The sequence below is a fragment of the Panthera uncia genome (assembly GCF_023721935.1).
Source record: "Panthera uncia isolate 11264 chromosome C1 unlocalized genomic scaffold, Puncia_PCG_1.0 HiC_scaffold_4, whole genome shotgun sequence".
In the NCBI taxonomy this organism is placed as follows: Eukaryota; Metazoa; Chordata; class Mammalia; order Carnivora; family Felidae; genus Panthera; species Panthera uncia.
Genome location: NW_026057585.1, coordinates 13,853,787 through 13,870,559, shown reverse-complemented (window position 1 = coordinate 13,870,559; position 16,773 = coordinate 13,853,787). Strand labels below are relative to the sequence as shown.

At 40.7% G+C, this 16,773-nt stretch overlaps 1 protein-coding gene across 1 annotated transcript in view; it reads left to right on the top strand.

The window, feature by feature from the left end:
- The window catches only part of EEIG2 (EEIG family member 2), a 99,657-nt gene that overhangs the window by 67,456 nt on the left and 15,428 nt on the right, over positions 1-16,773 (top strand). The window contains exons 5-6 of the mRNA XM_049616673.1: positions 2,131-2,177; positions 11,011-11,114. Coding sequence (XP_049472630.1) covers positions 2,131-2,177; positions 11,011-11,114 — 151 coding nt within the window. The remainder of the gene's footprint in view (positions 1-2,130; positions 2,178-11,010; positions 11,115-16,773) is intronic.

Here is a 16,773-nt window from a genome sequence, read left to right as displayed (position 1 = left end):
TCCCCTGCCCCCATCTATTATGTTTCCAGTCCTCTTGGTCTACTGTTCACTTGGCTATTCTTAACCTGACCGCTCTCACTGTCTACCAGCCTCCACTTGTTTCCACTTCCCTCTTTATCCAGCTTCGATTCTGGTATCCATGGTTATCCTATGCTCAGAAATATTCCTCGCTCCTTTGCCCCTGTCTCCCTCATTGCTCTCCCCTGAGTAATCCCCGACCCCAGTCAGACTCAACTGTCCTCTCTGGACTTGCCTCCTAGTTGCCGAATGTTGCTGGAGAACATCATACAACCATCCAGCTGCCATTCCTTCAGTCTTGCCCCCTGCCATCAAGCAACTGTACTTCCTTTGAAAGCATCCTTTCCCGTTTTTCTAGAGACTCTATTATATACCTTCTTTCCCCTTGGATCTCTATACACCACTCTTACTCTCAACTGATGGTCTTTCTTTATCCTTTATTGAGAAAACAGAAGCCATTAAACCAAATGCCCTCATCGTCCCATTGCCGAATTTATGATTCTTCCTGTCTGTCCAGCCCTGTTATCCTTTTTGCCCTGGTTACAATGAAGGAAATGCCCCTCTCCCTGTCAGAAGTCAATCCCTTCCTTTGGGTTGAAGAATCCAGAGCTTGCCTAATCCAGAGCGGTGCCACTTGGACTATCCCTTCTCCTGATGTTCTCTATCTCTAGTGAATCATTCTCATTAACATGGAGAAACAGCTCTAGTATCTGCTGTGTTTAAAACAAAAACCGCTTCTCACCTCCTCCAACCACTATCCTACTCTCTCTGTTCTGCTTCCCCACAGAATTTCTTAAGAGCTGCATGTGCCATCTCCCTCCCTCCTCAGACATTAAAGATACTCAAGAGTGCTGTTTTGACAGAGTTAGAAACCAGACTGTGGTGGAGGGGATAAGGCTACCAGCGCAGCAGGCCCAGACGCACACATTTAGTAAGTGTAGTGCTCAAAGGGGAAAAGAACAGTAGTGGAGACACTGGGGTGAAGAAATAAGAAAGAAATGAGGTTGGTTATATTAGGATACATGTCAGCCACTATATCTCCTCCTCTTCGTAAAGACCATGGGTTTTAGTATTGTGCAGTCCTAGCTTCAGATCTCAGCGCCCTTTATTAGCTACCTGATCTTGAAAATACTAATATATCTCCTGAACTTAAAATGAAAGTATCCATCTCTCATAGGAGTGTTGAAGATCCAGTGAAATCTTGCATTATAAAACACAGCTTATGCCTGGCACATAATTAATTCTCAAATCATGATTGCTGTTAATGTTGTTGTTATTACTACCATTATCATTATTACTCCCAGAAGAAGGAAACAAGGTCCTATGGCTGAGTCTTTTTTTTTTTTTTAATGTTTATTTATTTATTTTGAAAAAGAGCTCCAGTGAGTCCGGGGGAGGAGCAGAGGGAGAGAGAGAGAGAATGAATGAATCCCAGTCAGGCTCCACACTCTGCACAGAGACTGACTCGGGGCTCCATCTCACCACAACCACAAGATCATGACCTGAGCTGAAATTAAGAGTCCAACACTTAACCAATTGAGCCACCCAGGCTCCTCCTCCCCCCCCCCCCCCCCCCCGCCCCGCCCACTGTGGTTGAGTCTTAAAAGACAGTCACAACTAGAGAACAGCAGCATTTCAGAAAGCATTAGCAAAGGTTTAAATTCTGGTCTAAAGCTGGAACACGGGCCAGAAGCATTGTGCTCTTGCAAGCCACTTCAGGCAGCCCATGAGGCAACAATATGGCAAGTTGGAGGGAAACATTCCAGACACTTGGGCACCACAGGAATTGGGGAGTAAAGACAGATAAACTAGACCAGCACAGCACACACCCACAGAACTGTTATTAGGGCAGCACTTGCTTTTTGTTTCCATCTTTTCCACTCTAATTTTTGCAGTTACAGAGTTTTGAATGTTAAAAAGTGGTTTTAAATCTGTGTCTGTACAAAGCAGCAACTTAATACTGGATGTAACCCAATTAAGCAATCATTTTATTTAATACTTTCTAAACAGAAAATATTGGCCTAGATTCTGTGGCGGATGCATAGATGAGCGGAATGTGGCTTCTCCTCTCAAGGAAACTTTTATAATCACATTTCTTTTCCTAATATTCAGGTTTTGATCAGTATGCAGCTGATGTCTGGAGACCCATGTTTTAAAACGTAAGTTGAAACTCTGTAAATGAATTATTTATCTGAAAGTATAAAAGTGGTTTCTTTTTGTTTGTTTAAATTTTTGCATTCATATTTCATAATATTTACTAGTGAAGGGACTGTTCTCTTCCTAGGAGACTGACCTGACCCACATAGAAGTTACTGTTACCTTTTACCAAACAAGCTCCCCACAGTCTAAAATTATTTAAGCTATAGGTCTTTCATCATCTTCAAGTTTTGGGTGAAACTATACAAATTAAATATTTTAATTTGACCTCCGCAGACTTACTCATTTCTTCAACAGATACCTCTTAAGTGCCTTACCATGTGCTAGGCCCTATTCTAGACACTAGAGAAACAGCAGTGAAAAAAAAATAGACCAAGTCCCTGACCTCTTGGAGCATGTATTCTAAGAGGAAAACAAATAACGAGCTAATAAATACATGTATAATTTAAAAAGAGCAATGAGTGTTTTGGAGAAAAATAATGCAGGGTAGGAAGGCATGGTGGGGAGAAACGTTGCTGTTTTAGAGTGTAGTCAAGAAAGTCCTCCCTGGCAAAGCTGATATTTGAGCAGAGACCTAAAGGAGGTGGGAAGCACACCATGCAGACATTTGGGGAAAGAGCATTTGAGGTAGAGGAACAGGGACAAAGGTCTTGAAGGAGGAGTGTGTTTGTCATGTCCCAGGAACTGCCAGGAGACCAGTATGTCTAGAACAGAGAGAATGAGGAGTAGGGGGATTGGAGATAGCATCAGATGATGAAGAGTCTCGTCTGCCACTTATAACCTGAGTGAGACAATAAGCTCCTGGAGGGTTTAGAGCAAGGGAATAAAATTATCAGACTTATGGCTGCTAGGTAGAGAGTAGACAATTTGGGGGAGCAACGACAGGAGGAATGGCAGAAATAGGTAAAGGGTTAGGAGGCTGTTGCAGTAGTCCAAGGTTTAGGGCCTGAGTAACTAGAGAAATGGTTTTTCCACTTATTGAAATAGCAGAGCCTCTAAGAAAAACAGGTTGGGGGTTGGGAGCTTGGATGTTAGGCATGTCACATTTGAGATCCCTATTTAACATCCAGCCAGGCACATCATGTGGGCAGTTGGACATAACACTAAGAGTTCAGTGGGGAGGCCCGAGCTGAAGATACAATTTTGGAAATCATGACGTCATCAGCGCATACAGAGCAGTTAAAGCCATGCAATTTGGTTAAATGACCTAGAGGGAATGACTATAAATAAAGAAAAGAACCACAGACTGAGGGGTGGGACACTCCAGTGTTAGAGGTTGGGGAGATGGGGAAGAACCAGCAAAGGAACAACCTGTGAAAGAAAAGGAATGAACCAAAGGGGAAGACTGTCCTGAAAAACCAAGCGTGAGACGTGTTTCGAAAAGGAAAGGGTATTGGCTGTGTCCCACACTGTGGAAGTAGATCATGGAAGATGAGGACTGGAAACTGACCTTTGGATTTGCTGTCCAGAAACCACCAGTGCCTTTGACAAGCATTTTGATAGATTGCTGGGAGCCTGTAACCTTTTTGGAGTGGGTTAAAGAGGGCTTGAGAGGAGAAAAATTGGAGACAGCATAAACAATTTTGCTGCAAAAAAAGGAACAGAAAATCAAGTTACAAATAAAAAGAGGATACAGGGTCAAGAGCAGGTCTTTGGGTTTGTTTGTTTTTTAAGATGGGAGATAGTATTTGTGTACAGATCTGAATGGTTCAGTAGGGAGAGAGGGGACACAGAAGAGAAAAAGGACAGTTACTAGACGGTGTCCTTGGATTGTCAAGAGCAATGAATGCAGAGAATATGGCTTTAGATGCAGTTATATGAGAAATGGAAGCATATAGAAGTTATTTTCAATTTTCTCCTTATTTCCTAGTGAAATAGGAAATGAGATGATCATTGAAGAGTGCGGACGGGAAAGATGGAGATGGGTTTGAGGAAAGAGGAAAGATGTGGAAGAGTCCTGTCAGAGTGTGAGAGAGTGAGCTGAATGGGGAGAGGCTTGCTTGTTAGCAATACTGAAGACACTCAATTACAAAAGAAAATTAATTATATATCACTTGAATATCTGAGAAAAATATATTTAGTAAAGGAAAGAAAACCTTAATTTTTCCCTGTGCACCAACTTCCATGTTTTTAATAGTAACATCCATATAGTTCCCTATTTACAGTGTTTTTTAAAGTTGAAAATACATATTTAATAAAAAATCAATTGATTAAACTATGCATTTTACTATAACTTACCTTTCCTGTGTTGTCATCTCTTGAACCGTAATTTCCTGGCTTCTTTCTTTATATCCTGCTCTCTTGAGACTAAACAATTTTTGCTATGCTACATTTGGCTTCTTAGGTAACAGTGTTTTTCTAGTGGAATCAGTTTAAGGCAAAATGACAAAATGAGCAGCAAAACAAAGTGGAAGGAAAGGAATTCATCATTCCTTCTCGTGAACTTACTTTTCCCTTTCTGGCCCTTTCTCTACCATTTTCTCTCTCCACTTGTGCAACTCAAATACTGAAGAGTTCAAAAATAGATCACCTTATGTTCTGTATTATCTCTGGGAATGTAATTCTGAGAGTCTAGAATTTATATTTATAGGAAATATGTTTATAACTCATTAGAATAAACAGACCTCACCTAATCCCAAGATACATAAAAATATTTCTCAGGAGAACCAAACTCCCAATAGTTATTTTCTCTTTTCTCTGAATCTGAAATTGTACAACTGTCAGTGGAAAAGGAGCAACTCTGACCCATCCATGCACTTATGCATACTGAGTATGGACCGAATAGAAAAATGGTGAGGGGCGCCTGGGTAGCTCAGTTGGTTGAGCATCCGATTCTTGGTTTTTCAGCTCAGGTCCTGATCTCACAGGAGCCCATAATATCGAGCCCAGAGTTGGGCTCTGCTTGGGATTCTCTCTCTCCCTCGCTGTCTCTGCCCCTCCCCTATGCACGTGTGTGCACACATGCTCTCTCCCTCTCTCTCAAAATAAATAAACTTTAAAAAAAAAATGTTTAAACTACTGATGTAAAAAGTAAATTATTTGGAGGGCACCTGAGTGTCTCAGTCAGTTGAGCATCCAACTCTTGATTTCAACTCACGTCATGATCCTAGGGTCATGGAATTGAGCCCCACATTGGGCTCCATGCTCAGCATGGATTAGGATTCTCTCTCTCCTGCTGCCCCTCTCCCCCACTCGCTTGCATGCATGCTCTCTGTCTCTAAAATAAATAAGATTCTGTCTCTCCCTCTGCCCCTCTCCCCTACTCGCGCTTGTTCTCTATAACAGAAAAAAAGCGGGGGGTAGGGGGAACCTGGGTGGCTCAGTTGGTTGAGCATCTGACTTCGGCCCAGGTCATGTTCCTGTATTTCATGGGTTCCAGTCCCACATCAGGCTCTGTACTGACAGCTCAGAACCTAGAGCCTGCTTCCAATTCTGTATCTCCCTCTCTATCTGCCCCTCTCCCGCTTTGTCTCTCTGTCTCCCAAAAATAAATAAACATTTTAAAAAAAAAACTTTTTTTAAGATAAAAAGTAAATTGTTTTTATTATATTGTATTTCAGTATATGTCAAATATGTAAAATCACAATACTTTAGAGCTGAAAAGAGTGTTGGAATTTGTCCAGTGATTTTTTTCAGAATATTTAGCCACAAAATCTTTGTGTTCAAATGTATTATAAATCTCAATATATCAGTTTTTTCTATTGAAAAAGATATAGTACCTTACTACCCCTAAAGTCTCTAAGGGAGGAGCTTCATCAAGCCAGTTTAAAAGTATTATAAAATCCAAGTTCTCATTTTACAGATGGGGAAACTAAGGCAAAAACAACTGAGTCACATGACTGAATATTTCTAAGACATAGATGTAAGTAACTGCTGGAGAGGTTCATCCTACTATTCTTTCTGCTTTTATCTGTCTTTGAATTTTTCAGGATATAAAGTTTTTAAAAACCTCAGGGCGCCTGAGTGGCTCAGTTGGTTAAGCGGCCATCTTCGGCTCAGGTCATGATCTCGCGGTCCGTGAGTTCGAGCCCCGCGTCGGGCTCTGTGCTGACAGCTCAGAGCCTGGAGCCTGTTTCAGATTCTGTGTCTCTCTTTCTCTGACCCTCCCCTGTTCATGCTCTGTCTCTCTCTGTCTCAAAAATAAATAAACGTTAAAAAAAAAAATTAAAAACCTAGAGAAACTAAAAAAAAAAAAAAAAAACCTAGAGAAACTAACAAGAATACAGCAGACCTTCAGCATTCTCACCTTTAAATTCTAGTTTTGACATTTTATGAGCATAGGATCTTTACCATAATTTGTATCATTTTCTGAAAGATATATTTCATACCATAAGGCCTGTATTTATGAATAAGACAGCTGGTAAGTCACCCTCTACCTACCTGCCCTGGACTCTGTTTCTCTGTTTTGTAGTTCTCTGCAAATCATCAAATATCCGACTCTTGTAAAAGAATGAAACTGGCTAAAAAAAAAAAAAAAAAAAAAAAGCCAACCACTAGTGCTAATAAAGAAAAAGGATAGGGGCCCCTGGCTGGCTCAATTGGTGGAACATGCAGCTCTTGATCTCAGGATTGTGAGTTCGAGCCCCACGCTGGGTGAGGACATTACTTACAAAAATAAAAATCTTTTTAAGAATTTTAAGAGAGGGGCTCCTGGGTGGCTCAGTCGGTTGGGCATCTGACTTCGGCTTAGGTCATGATCTCATGAATGTGAGTTCAAGCCCCATGTTGGTCTCTCTTCTGGCAGCTCAGAGCCTGGAACCAGCTTCAGATTCTGGTCTCCCTCTCTCTGTTCCTCCCCCGCTCGCACTCTGTCTCTCTCTATCTCTCAAAAATAAAGATTAAAAAAAAATTTTTTTTAAGAATTTTAAGAGAAAAAGGATATCTTGAGAGAAAAAATACATGCTACACTGACATCTGCCAATATGGTGGTTAAGTAGATCTAGGGATGATAATCCTCTTGAATAGCTAGGGTTCTGGAACATTCATATTCTAGAAGGAAGGAGTGTACTATTTGTCAAAATGATTTAGTAAATATTACTGTCTTCCAATTTAAATGTTGAAACAACTCTGTGATACAGTATCTATATTTTTTAAGTGAGGACCCTGAGGCTCCGAGGTTAAGGAACTAATTTGTCCAGAGTCCCAGGATTCACTCATTTATTCTGTACATGTGCATTGATTGTCTGCCATGTGCTAACATTTACCAAACTAAAGTAAGGCCAGCCCCTGTTCTGAAAAATTTACTCCTTCTGTGGGAGACAAACACAGAACATATGATGCTACTGAGGCATGGATGGTTGAGTCCCTAACTACTTTTTCTTGAAATGCAGGGAAGTGTTCACTGAGGGAGTGATACTGAGCTAATTTTTAGAGAATGAATAGGAAATTATCAAGCAGAGGAGGTGGGTAGAACATTCCAGGAATAGAAAACGTCTTGCATGAGTTTATGGCATTGTTACAGGGCATGAATATCAAGTACGTTATTTTGTCACTTCAGGTCATTTTTCACATACTCTTAACGTTGCTGTGACATTAAAATAAAATCTCATCTCTTCATTCTGTAATTGAGCTATATTAAACAAGTTCTTATAAGGGATACAAAAACATTTTCAGAACAAAAAGGGGTAATAGAATAAAAACTGACACACGTTAAGCACAGTGATTATTCAACACGACTGAGTTGTGTAGGGAGACTTAGGAGAGCTGCCAAGGCCCCACTAAGATTTTAGATCATAATTAATATCAATCCCCATGGACTGATTCAATAATTCAAAATTATTGAATTTTCTCTGTAATGCTTAGTTACCCCAGTTAACTAAGTTAGTGAAGGAAGGCTCAAATTATCAAGGGTTGGGGTTCTTCAAGTGTTTTGAGACCTCAGAACAAGGGATGCCAAACTGAAGGTATTGCTAAAAGTATTGTGGCCCTGAAGTCAGGCTGAACAGGAAAGACTGGAGCCAGAGGGAGACAGGGAGAAAGGGAAGAGGCCACAGGCTGGGAGCCCTGAAAGTTGGAAAACAGGTCTAAGAGGTAGAGGGATGGAGACACTGGAATCAGGCCACCTGTGAAAGGAAGAACAAAGGACTTGGCATTAAAAAAATAGGACAGGCAGGCATGAGTCACCATCAGTGATTAATGACTGGGACTGTAGACTCCATTCTTTGTAAGTGTATTTGTTTTGCATGTTACTTTTTCTTATGGAATATTGAATGCAGGGCTTTTTAGGCCACTATTATTTCACACTATTTAAAAATACGGCCTTTGGTAACTGAAGAAGTAGGTCTAGTCCAGACTACAAAGGGCCTTATAAAGAGTTTGTGCTTTATCTGGAAGGAGCTATTGACATGCTTTTAATCAGAGAATAACATGTTCATAACAAGCTCCTAGCTAGGAGACTCTTGTGGTCTTAAGGTACAAAGACCAAACTAAAGTAATTACTGGAGGCAGAGAAAAGATGACAAATAGGAAAAACATGGGAAAATCTGTGGGATTTGGAAACTGTTTGGGTGTGGAGAAATGTGAGTAGGAAGGACCCAGAGGCAGTATCTAGGACTGTAGTTTCAGTGACTTTGTGGACTACGATGACATTCACAGAATTGGAGAATACAAGAAGAAAGCAGATTTAGGAAGAGAAGATGGCCTTAGCTGGGCATATATTGACTTCAATATACTTGCAAGACAAATACTTGAAAATATCCCAACAGGATATGCAATTTTGGAATTTAGGAGACCTTATGATAAAAATAATTTATAAATAGGTTTCAGGGCACCAGGGTGGCTGAGTCGGTTGAGCATCTGACTCTTGATTTTGGCTCAGGTTGTGATCTCATGGTTTGTGAGATCAAGTCTTATGTCCCTGCTTGGGATTCCTTCTCTGCCCCTCCCCACATTCATTCATTCATTCTCTCTCTCTCTCTGTCTCTCAAAATAAATAAACACAAAAAGAAAAAAGAAAGAAAGAATCTCGAAATAGGTTTGATGACGGTCTTAAATGTCTGTATCTTCAAGGACCTAAATAGCCAGAGGATTCTACTGACATGATATAATACGAATTTAAGAATTACCACACAATATATGTACACACACAATATATACACATACACATGTGTACACATGTATAGTTTTATATATACATATATAAACGTATGCATACAAATAACCACTACTTATACTGTTGTACAATGGGTTTTATATTGCATTACATTTTTTTTGTTACTATTGCATCTGGCCAGTTTAATGTTTTACATAGATAAAAAAGATAAATTCTGTATTAAGGCAACTGAATGACAATTACTGAACTGTCATAAAAATATTAAACTGTAGTATATTAATGTGTGTAGACTAATGTCCCCAGCACCACCAAAGATGTCTACACCTAATCCTTAGAACCTGTGAATATGTTGAGTTAAATGGCCAAAGAGAATGAGGTGGCAGGTGGAATTAAAGTAGTAATCTAACTTCAAAATAGGGAAATTGTTCTGGGTTCTCCACGTGGACCCACTATAATCCCAAGGGTTCTTAAAGGGAAGAGGTATAATCCAAGAGAAAAGGTAATTGGCAGCATGTCAGGGTTAGAGGGAAATTCAAAATACAGAACAGTCAGAGAGAGATGCAGCCTTTCTGGCTTTGAAGATGAAGGAAGGAGCCTGAGCCAAGGAATGCAGGCAGTCTCTGGAGGCTGGAAAAGGCAAGGAAACAGGTTCTCCCCTAAAGCCTCCAGGAAGGAATGTGGTCCTGCCAACACCTTGGTTTTGGTCCAGTGGAACCTATGTCAGACCTCTAACAGAAACTGTAAGGTAATGAATTTATGTTAAGTCTCTAAGTTTGTGGTAATGTGTTCCAGCAACAACATAACTAATATACTCAGGCTAACTAATTTTTGGTCATCTGTATTTTGGAAATACTTTTCTAGTTTATTTTAGCAATCTTTATTTTAGAGGTACTTTGCTAGTATGTTTTGAATTTCAGTAAATACAAAATAACAAAAACAAAAAAGGAATTGCCACGTAGTGGGTCAGCTTCACCCACTATCCCTTCAGCCACCTCCCTATTTTACCTCAGGTCACCAAGGGATAGTTTCTAGGAAGATGTGGTTTTCCTCCAGACTGTCAACCTCAAAAGTTAGGGATGTTTTATTGAAAAGAAAAAAAAAAATCTTCTTAGAACTCAGATTTGCCCCAACCTGCTACACATCTTCCACATGGAGATAGGAGCCTTGAATTAGCCAATGAAAAGCTATCCATCACCTACCCCTAGAGAATCCAGCCCAAAAAACAATCTAAACAACTGGGGCTCTTTACAGATTCCCCCTAGGGTAAGTAAGCTGTTGACAGAGAAGAAGGTAGAAGTTAAAACCATGAGTACCATTTAAGAAGTTAGTAGGCCAACAAGAGAGCTCAGGCCCTGGAGTGGAAAGCATGACGTATTCCCCTCCGACCTCAGATACAAAGGGTCTTGATACCACCTTCTCTGCCTCAGGTAACCTCCCTGCCTTGTCTGAGAGTTGACAGTTGAAGCATCCTCCACAGATGGTGCCGGGGACACACAACCAGAGCCCCTCTTTTCCAGACTCTGTGGAGGCAATCCCCTTTCTGGTCTCAACATTTTTTGTTGAGTAAAAATCTTTTGTTTTCCCCATGAAGTGTATTCCAGTTTTGAGGCAGCTCATACAGTATGTGTTGATTTTTATGACGTTCACCCTCAAAGAGGTACCGTTAAGCAGGCACCTTACTAAAGTGGTGCACTGACTCCACAACCATTCTTTAACACTATCTCAAGCTTTCTGATTCACCCATCATTAATCAAGTTCTGATCCTTTGAAATACTTATTTACAGGCCTCCTTCTACATCAATGTCTCTACCAATTGCTGGTGAATCTGAATCTCTGGAAGAAGATAGAAAAGGTGGAGAGACTCTCAAAATCCATCTTGGAATAGCAGGTACGGGTGTGTAGCTTACTGTTTTTTTTTAATCTGTGAGAAATGGCACCACTTGACATCATGAAAGATTCCCAAAGTCCCACCCAGATTTCAAATTCTGTGGGTAAAGGAGGTGGGTAGGTGAATAGAGGGATGGGCTGAAACATGGTGGGCACTAAGTAGGGCACTTGTGATGAGCACTGGGTGTTATATGTAAGTGATGAATCACTAAATTCTCATGAAACCAATACTATACTGTATGTTAACTAACTGGAGTTTAAATAAGATGTCGGAGGGGCGCCTGGGTGGCTCAGTCGGTTAAGCGGCCGACTTCGGCTCAGGTCATGATCTCGCGGTCCGTGGGTTCGAGCCCTGTGTCAGGCTCTGTGCTGACAGCTCAGAGCCTGGAGCCTGTTTCAGATTCTGTGTCTCCCTCTCTCTGACCCTCCCCCGTTCATGCTCTCTCTCTGTCTCAAAAATAAATAAACATTAAAAAAAATTTTTAATAAGATCTTGGAAAGAAAAATAAAAAATTCTGTGGGTACATGGCTTGAAATGGGCCAAGAATTTATCAGCAGAGTTTTAATTATGCAATTTTGGGGTGAGCCAGTGCTTTGTTTCGTCTGAAGTGTCAGGCTCTGGTAGATTAACAACTCAATGTTGTATTGACACACACCCCCTTGGTGTACTTCTCCCCACAGATGGAACGGGACACTACAGGAGTGTGCCTAGCAACTTCTGCCAGCCACCTGTCAGGTGTTGCTTCTCCCCCACCGAACACTCTCCTCTGTTGGTGGTTCCAAACATGAGTGTCCATCAGAGTCCCCTGGTGGGCTTGTTAAACCATAGGTTGCTGACACTGCAGCCAGAGGTTTTTGATTGGGTAGATCGGGGTTGGAGCCTGAAAATTGTATTCCTGGGTTCCAAGGTGACACTGATGCTGCCGGGCCCCGAGCCACACACACCTTGAGAGCCACCTCCCCAGGCAAACTCCCAGCCACACTCAGATCTACTCCAATAGTTAAAAGCCTAAAATGTTCAGTTGCCTGAAGAAAAAGGAGTTAGGAGCTTTCTTTCTTCTCTCATGTGATTGAGCAGGGTTATTATTTGAAAGAATGAAAAGAAAGGTGTAGTGATGCGATTAACAAATTAGTCCTAGGGGCGCCTGGGTGCCTCAGTCGGTTAAACATCCAACCTCAGCTCAGGTCATGATCTCACAGTTGGTGCGTTCAAGCCTCACATTGGGCTCTGTGCTGACAGCTTAGAGCCTGGAGCCTGCTTTGGATTCTGTGTCTCCCTCTCTCTCTGCCCTTCCCCTGTGCATGCTGTCTCACTTTTTCTCTCAAAAATAAACATTAAAAAAATATTTTAATAAGAAAAAAAACAGTCCTATATCATTTTTTTAAGATTTTATTTTTTTATGTTTGTAATGTTTGTTTATTTTTGAGACAGAGTACAAGTGGGGGGGTGGGGGGGGACAGACAAAGAGGGAGACAGAATCCAAAGCAGGCTCCAGGCTCTGAGCTGTCAGCACAGAACAGTGGGATGATGACCTAAGCCGAAGTCAGACCTCAACCAAATGAGCCATCCAAGCACCCTGGTCCTATATAATTCTTGATATGAACCACCTCTTTGGGTTTAGATCTTCATATAGATCAGCTTTGCATTTAGGACCACTATAAAGTGGACTAGGGGTGCTGGTTTGGAGTTTGTATCTTATAGCCTGCCCAGAAGTGAGAAACCTTTGCAGAAGGGCCAGGCTGCTCCAGTAGCTTACTCATTTGGCAGCATTGCTTGTCCAGCAACATCCAGTATCATTTATAGAACTGCTGCTGTAATTGCTGTGTTACTCAGTTGGTTTCCTTTTGCCTCTAAGTGAAAAGCAGTTCTAGTTTTCAAATAGTTCATGCTAATGAAAATGGCCACAGTGTTGCATTCTGTGAAACCTGGTTCTGGAAATACATAATTGGCATCTGGAATATGCACATTATCAGGGAACTGCTAGAAATGGCTTTGACACTGTTTTTTTGTACATTTACTTGGAAACTGAATACTATAATCAATTCTTAAGAACTTTTATTCTCACTGCTACATTGCATGCTGTGTTGATTTAAACCACAGACATTTGCCCAAATTATAGCCTAACACTAGCAACACTAATATTAAAGTAACAACGTGCTCTTTAGTTTACTGCTGTGATGGATTTTTGAGAGCAGGATTTTCTCAAAAAGCACACAATTTTGTATTTATAAGAATACATCTGACTCATTTTTATTAGAGAAATACTGAACATAAAAACTGAAATGCTTTTTGTTTTTCCGTTTATTTATTTATTAATTTATTTAGAGAGAGAGAGAGAAAGAGAGAGAGAGAGAGAGAGAGTCCCAAGCAGGCTCTGATGTGTCAGCACAAAGCCCAAGGTGGGGCTCAAACACACTGTGAGATCATGACCTGGGCCGAAGTCCGCAGTCGGACACTTAACCAACTGAGCCACCCAGGCACCCTGAAATGGTTTTATTTAAGAGTGCTGTTAAATCTTATGAAAAAAAATATTTTTTAAGTTTATTTATATTGAGAGGGAGCAGTGAGAGCAAGAATCCCAAGCAGGCTCTGCACTGTCAGCACAGAGCCCAATACAGGGCTCAGTCCTATGAACCATGACATCATGACCTGAGCCAAAGTCCAGAGTCAGATACTTAACCATCTGAGCCTCCCACGCACCCAAAACTATATTTCTTCAATAAACCATGGTATTTAAGTTTTTTAGATTTCACTACAATGCAATTGTTTACCTTGTACCAATTTATTTTTTATTTTTATTTTTTTTTCAATATATGAAGTTTATTGTCAAATTGGTTTCCATACAACACCCAGTGCTCATCCCAAAAGGTGCCCTCCTCAATACCCATCACCCACCCTCCCCTCCCTCCCACCCCCCATCAACCTTCAGTTTGTTCTCAGTTTTTAACAGTCTCTTATGCTTTGGCTCTCTCCCACTCTAACCTCTTTTTTTTTTTTTTTTTTCTTTTCCTTCCCCTTTCCCATGGGTTTCTGTTAAGTTTCTCAGGATCCACATAAGAGTGAAACCATATGGTATCTGTCTTTCTCGGTATGGCTTATTTCACTTAGCATCACACTCTCCAGTTCCATCCACGTTGCTACAAAAGGCCATCTTTCATTCTTTCTCATTGCCACGTAGTATTCCATTGTGTATATAAACCACAATTTCTTTATCCATTCATCAGTTGATGGACATTTAGGCTCTTTCCATAATTTGGTTATTGTTGAGAGTGCTGCCATAAACATTGGGGTACAAGTGCCCCTATGCATCAGTACTCCTGTATCCCTTGGGTAAATTCCTAGCAGTGCTACTTCTGGGTCATAGGGTAGGTCTATTTTTAATTTTCTGAGGAACCTCCATACTGCTTTCCAGAGCAGCTGGACCAATTTGCATTCCCACCAACAGTGCAAGAGGGTTCCCGTTTCTCCACATCCTCTCCAGCATCTATAGTCTCCTGATTTGTTCATTTTGGCCACTCTGACTGGCGTGAGGTGACATCTGAGTGTGGTTTTGATTTGTATTTCCCTGATGAGGAGCGACATTGAGCATCTTTTCATGTGCCTGTTGGCCATCTGGATGTCTTCTTTAGAGAAGTGTCTATTCATGTTTTCTGCCCATTTCTTCACTGGATTATTTGTTTTTCGGGTGTGGAGTTTGGTGAGCTCTTTATAGATTTGGATACTAGCCCTTTGTCTGAAATGTCATTTGCAAGTATCTTTTCCCATTCCATTGGTTGCCTTTTAGTTTTGTTGATTGTTTCCTTTGCTGTGCAGAAGCTTTTTATCTTCATGAGGTCCCAATAGTTCATTTTTGCTTTTAATTCCCTTGCCTTTGGGGATGTGTCAAGTAAGAAATTGCTGTGGCTTAGGTCAGAGAGGTTTTTCCCTGCTTTCTCCTCTAGGGTTTTGATGGTTTCCTGTCTCACAGTCAGGTCCTTTATCCATTTTGAGTTTGTTTTTGTGAGTGGTGTAAGAAAGTGGTCTAGTTTCATCCTTCTGCATGTTGCTGTCCAGTTCTCCCAGCACCATTTGTTAAAGAGACTGTCTTTTTTCCATTGGATGTTCTTTCCTGCTTTGTCAAAGATGAGTTGGCCATACGTTTGTGGGTCTAGTTCTGGGGTTTCTATTCTATTCCATTGGTCTATGTGTCTGTTTTTGTGCCAATACCATGCTGTCTTGATGATTACAGCTTTGTAGTAGAGGCTAAAGTCTGGGATTGTGATGCCTCCTGCTTTGGTCTTCTTCTTCAAAATTACTTTGGCTATTCGGGGCCTTTTGTGGTTCCATATGAATTTTAGGATTGCTTGTTCTAGTTTCGAGAAGAATGCTGGTGCAATTTTGATTGGGATTGCATTGAATGTGTAGATAGCTTTGGGTAGTATTGACATTTTGACAATATTTATTCTTCCAATCCATGAGCAGGGAATGTCTTTCCATTTCTTTATATCTTCTTCAATTACCTTCATAAGCTTTCTATAGTTTTCAAGCATACAGATCTTTTACATCTTTGGTTAGATTTATTCCTAGGTATTTTATGCTTCTTGGTGCAATTGTGAATGGGATCAGTTTCTTTATTTGTCTTTCTGTTGCTTCATTATTAGTGTATAAGAATGCAACTGATTTCTGTACATTGATTTTGTATCCTGCAACTTTGCTGAATTCATGTATCAGTTCTAGCAGACTTTTGGTGGAGTCTATCGGATTTTCCATGTATAATATCATGTCATCTGCAAAAAGTGAAAGCTTGACTTCATCTTTGCCTATTTTGATGCCTTTGATTTCCTTTTGTTGTCTGATTGCTGATGCTAGAACTTCCAGCACTGTGTTAAACAACAGTGGTGAGAGTGGGCATCCCTGTCGTGTTCCTGATCTCAGGGAAAAAGCTCTCAGTTTTTCCCCGTTGAGGATGATGGTAGCTGTGGGCTTTTCATAAATGGCTTTTATGATCTTTAAGTATGTTCCTTCTATCCCGACTTTCTCAAGGGTTTTTATTAAGAAAGGGTGCTGGATTTTGTCAGAGGCCTTTTCTGCATCGATTGACAGGATCATATGGTTCTTCTCTTTTTTTTTTGTTAATGTGATGTATCACGTTGATTGATTTGCGAATGTTGAACCAGCCCTGCATCCCAGGAATGAATCCCACTTGATCATGGTGAATAATTCTTTTCATATGCTGTTGAATTCGATTTGCTAGTATCTTATTGAGAATTTTTGCATCCATATTCATCAGGGATATTGGCCTGTAGTTCTCTTTTTTTACTGGGTCTCTGTCTGGTTTAGGAATCAAAGTAATACTGGCTTCATAGAATGAGTCTGGAAGTTTTCCTTCCCTTTCTATTTCTTGGAATAGCTTGAGAAGGATAGGTATTATCTCTGCTTTCAATGTCTGGTAGAACTCCCCTGGGAAGCCATCTGGTCCTGGACTCTTATTTGTTGGGAGATTTTTGATAACCGATTCAATTTCTTCGCTGGCTATGCGTCTGTTCAAGCTTTCTATTTCCTCCTGGTTGAGTTTTGGAAGAGTGTGGGTGTTCAGGAATTTGTCCATTTCTTCCAGGTTGTCCAATTTGTTGGCATATAATTTTTCATAGTATTCCCTGATAATTGTTTGTATCTCTGA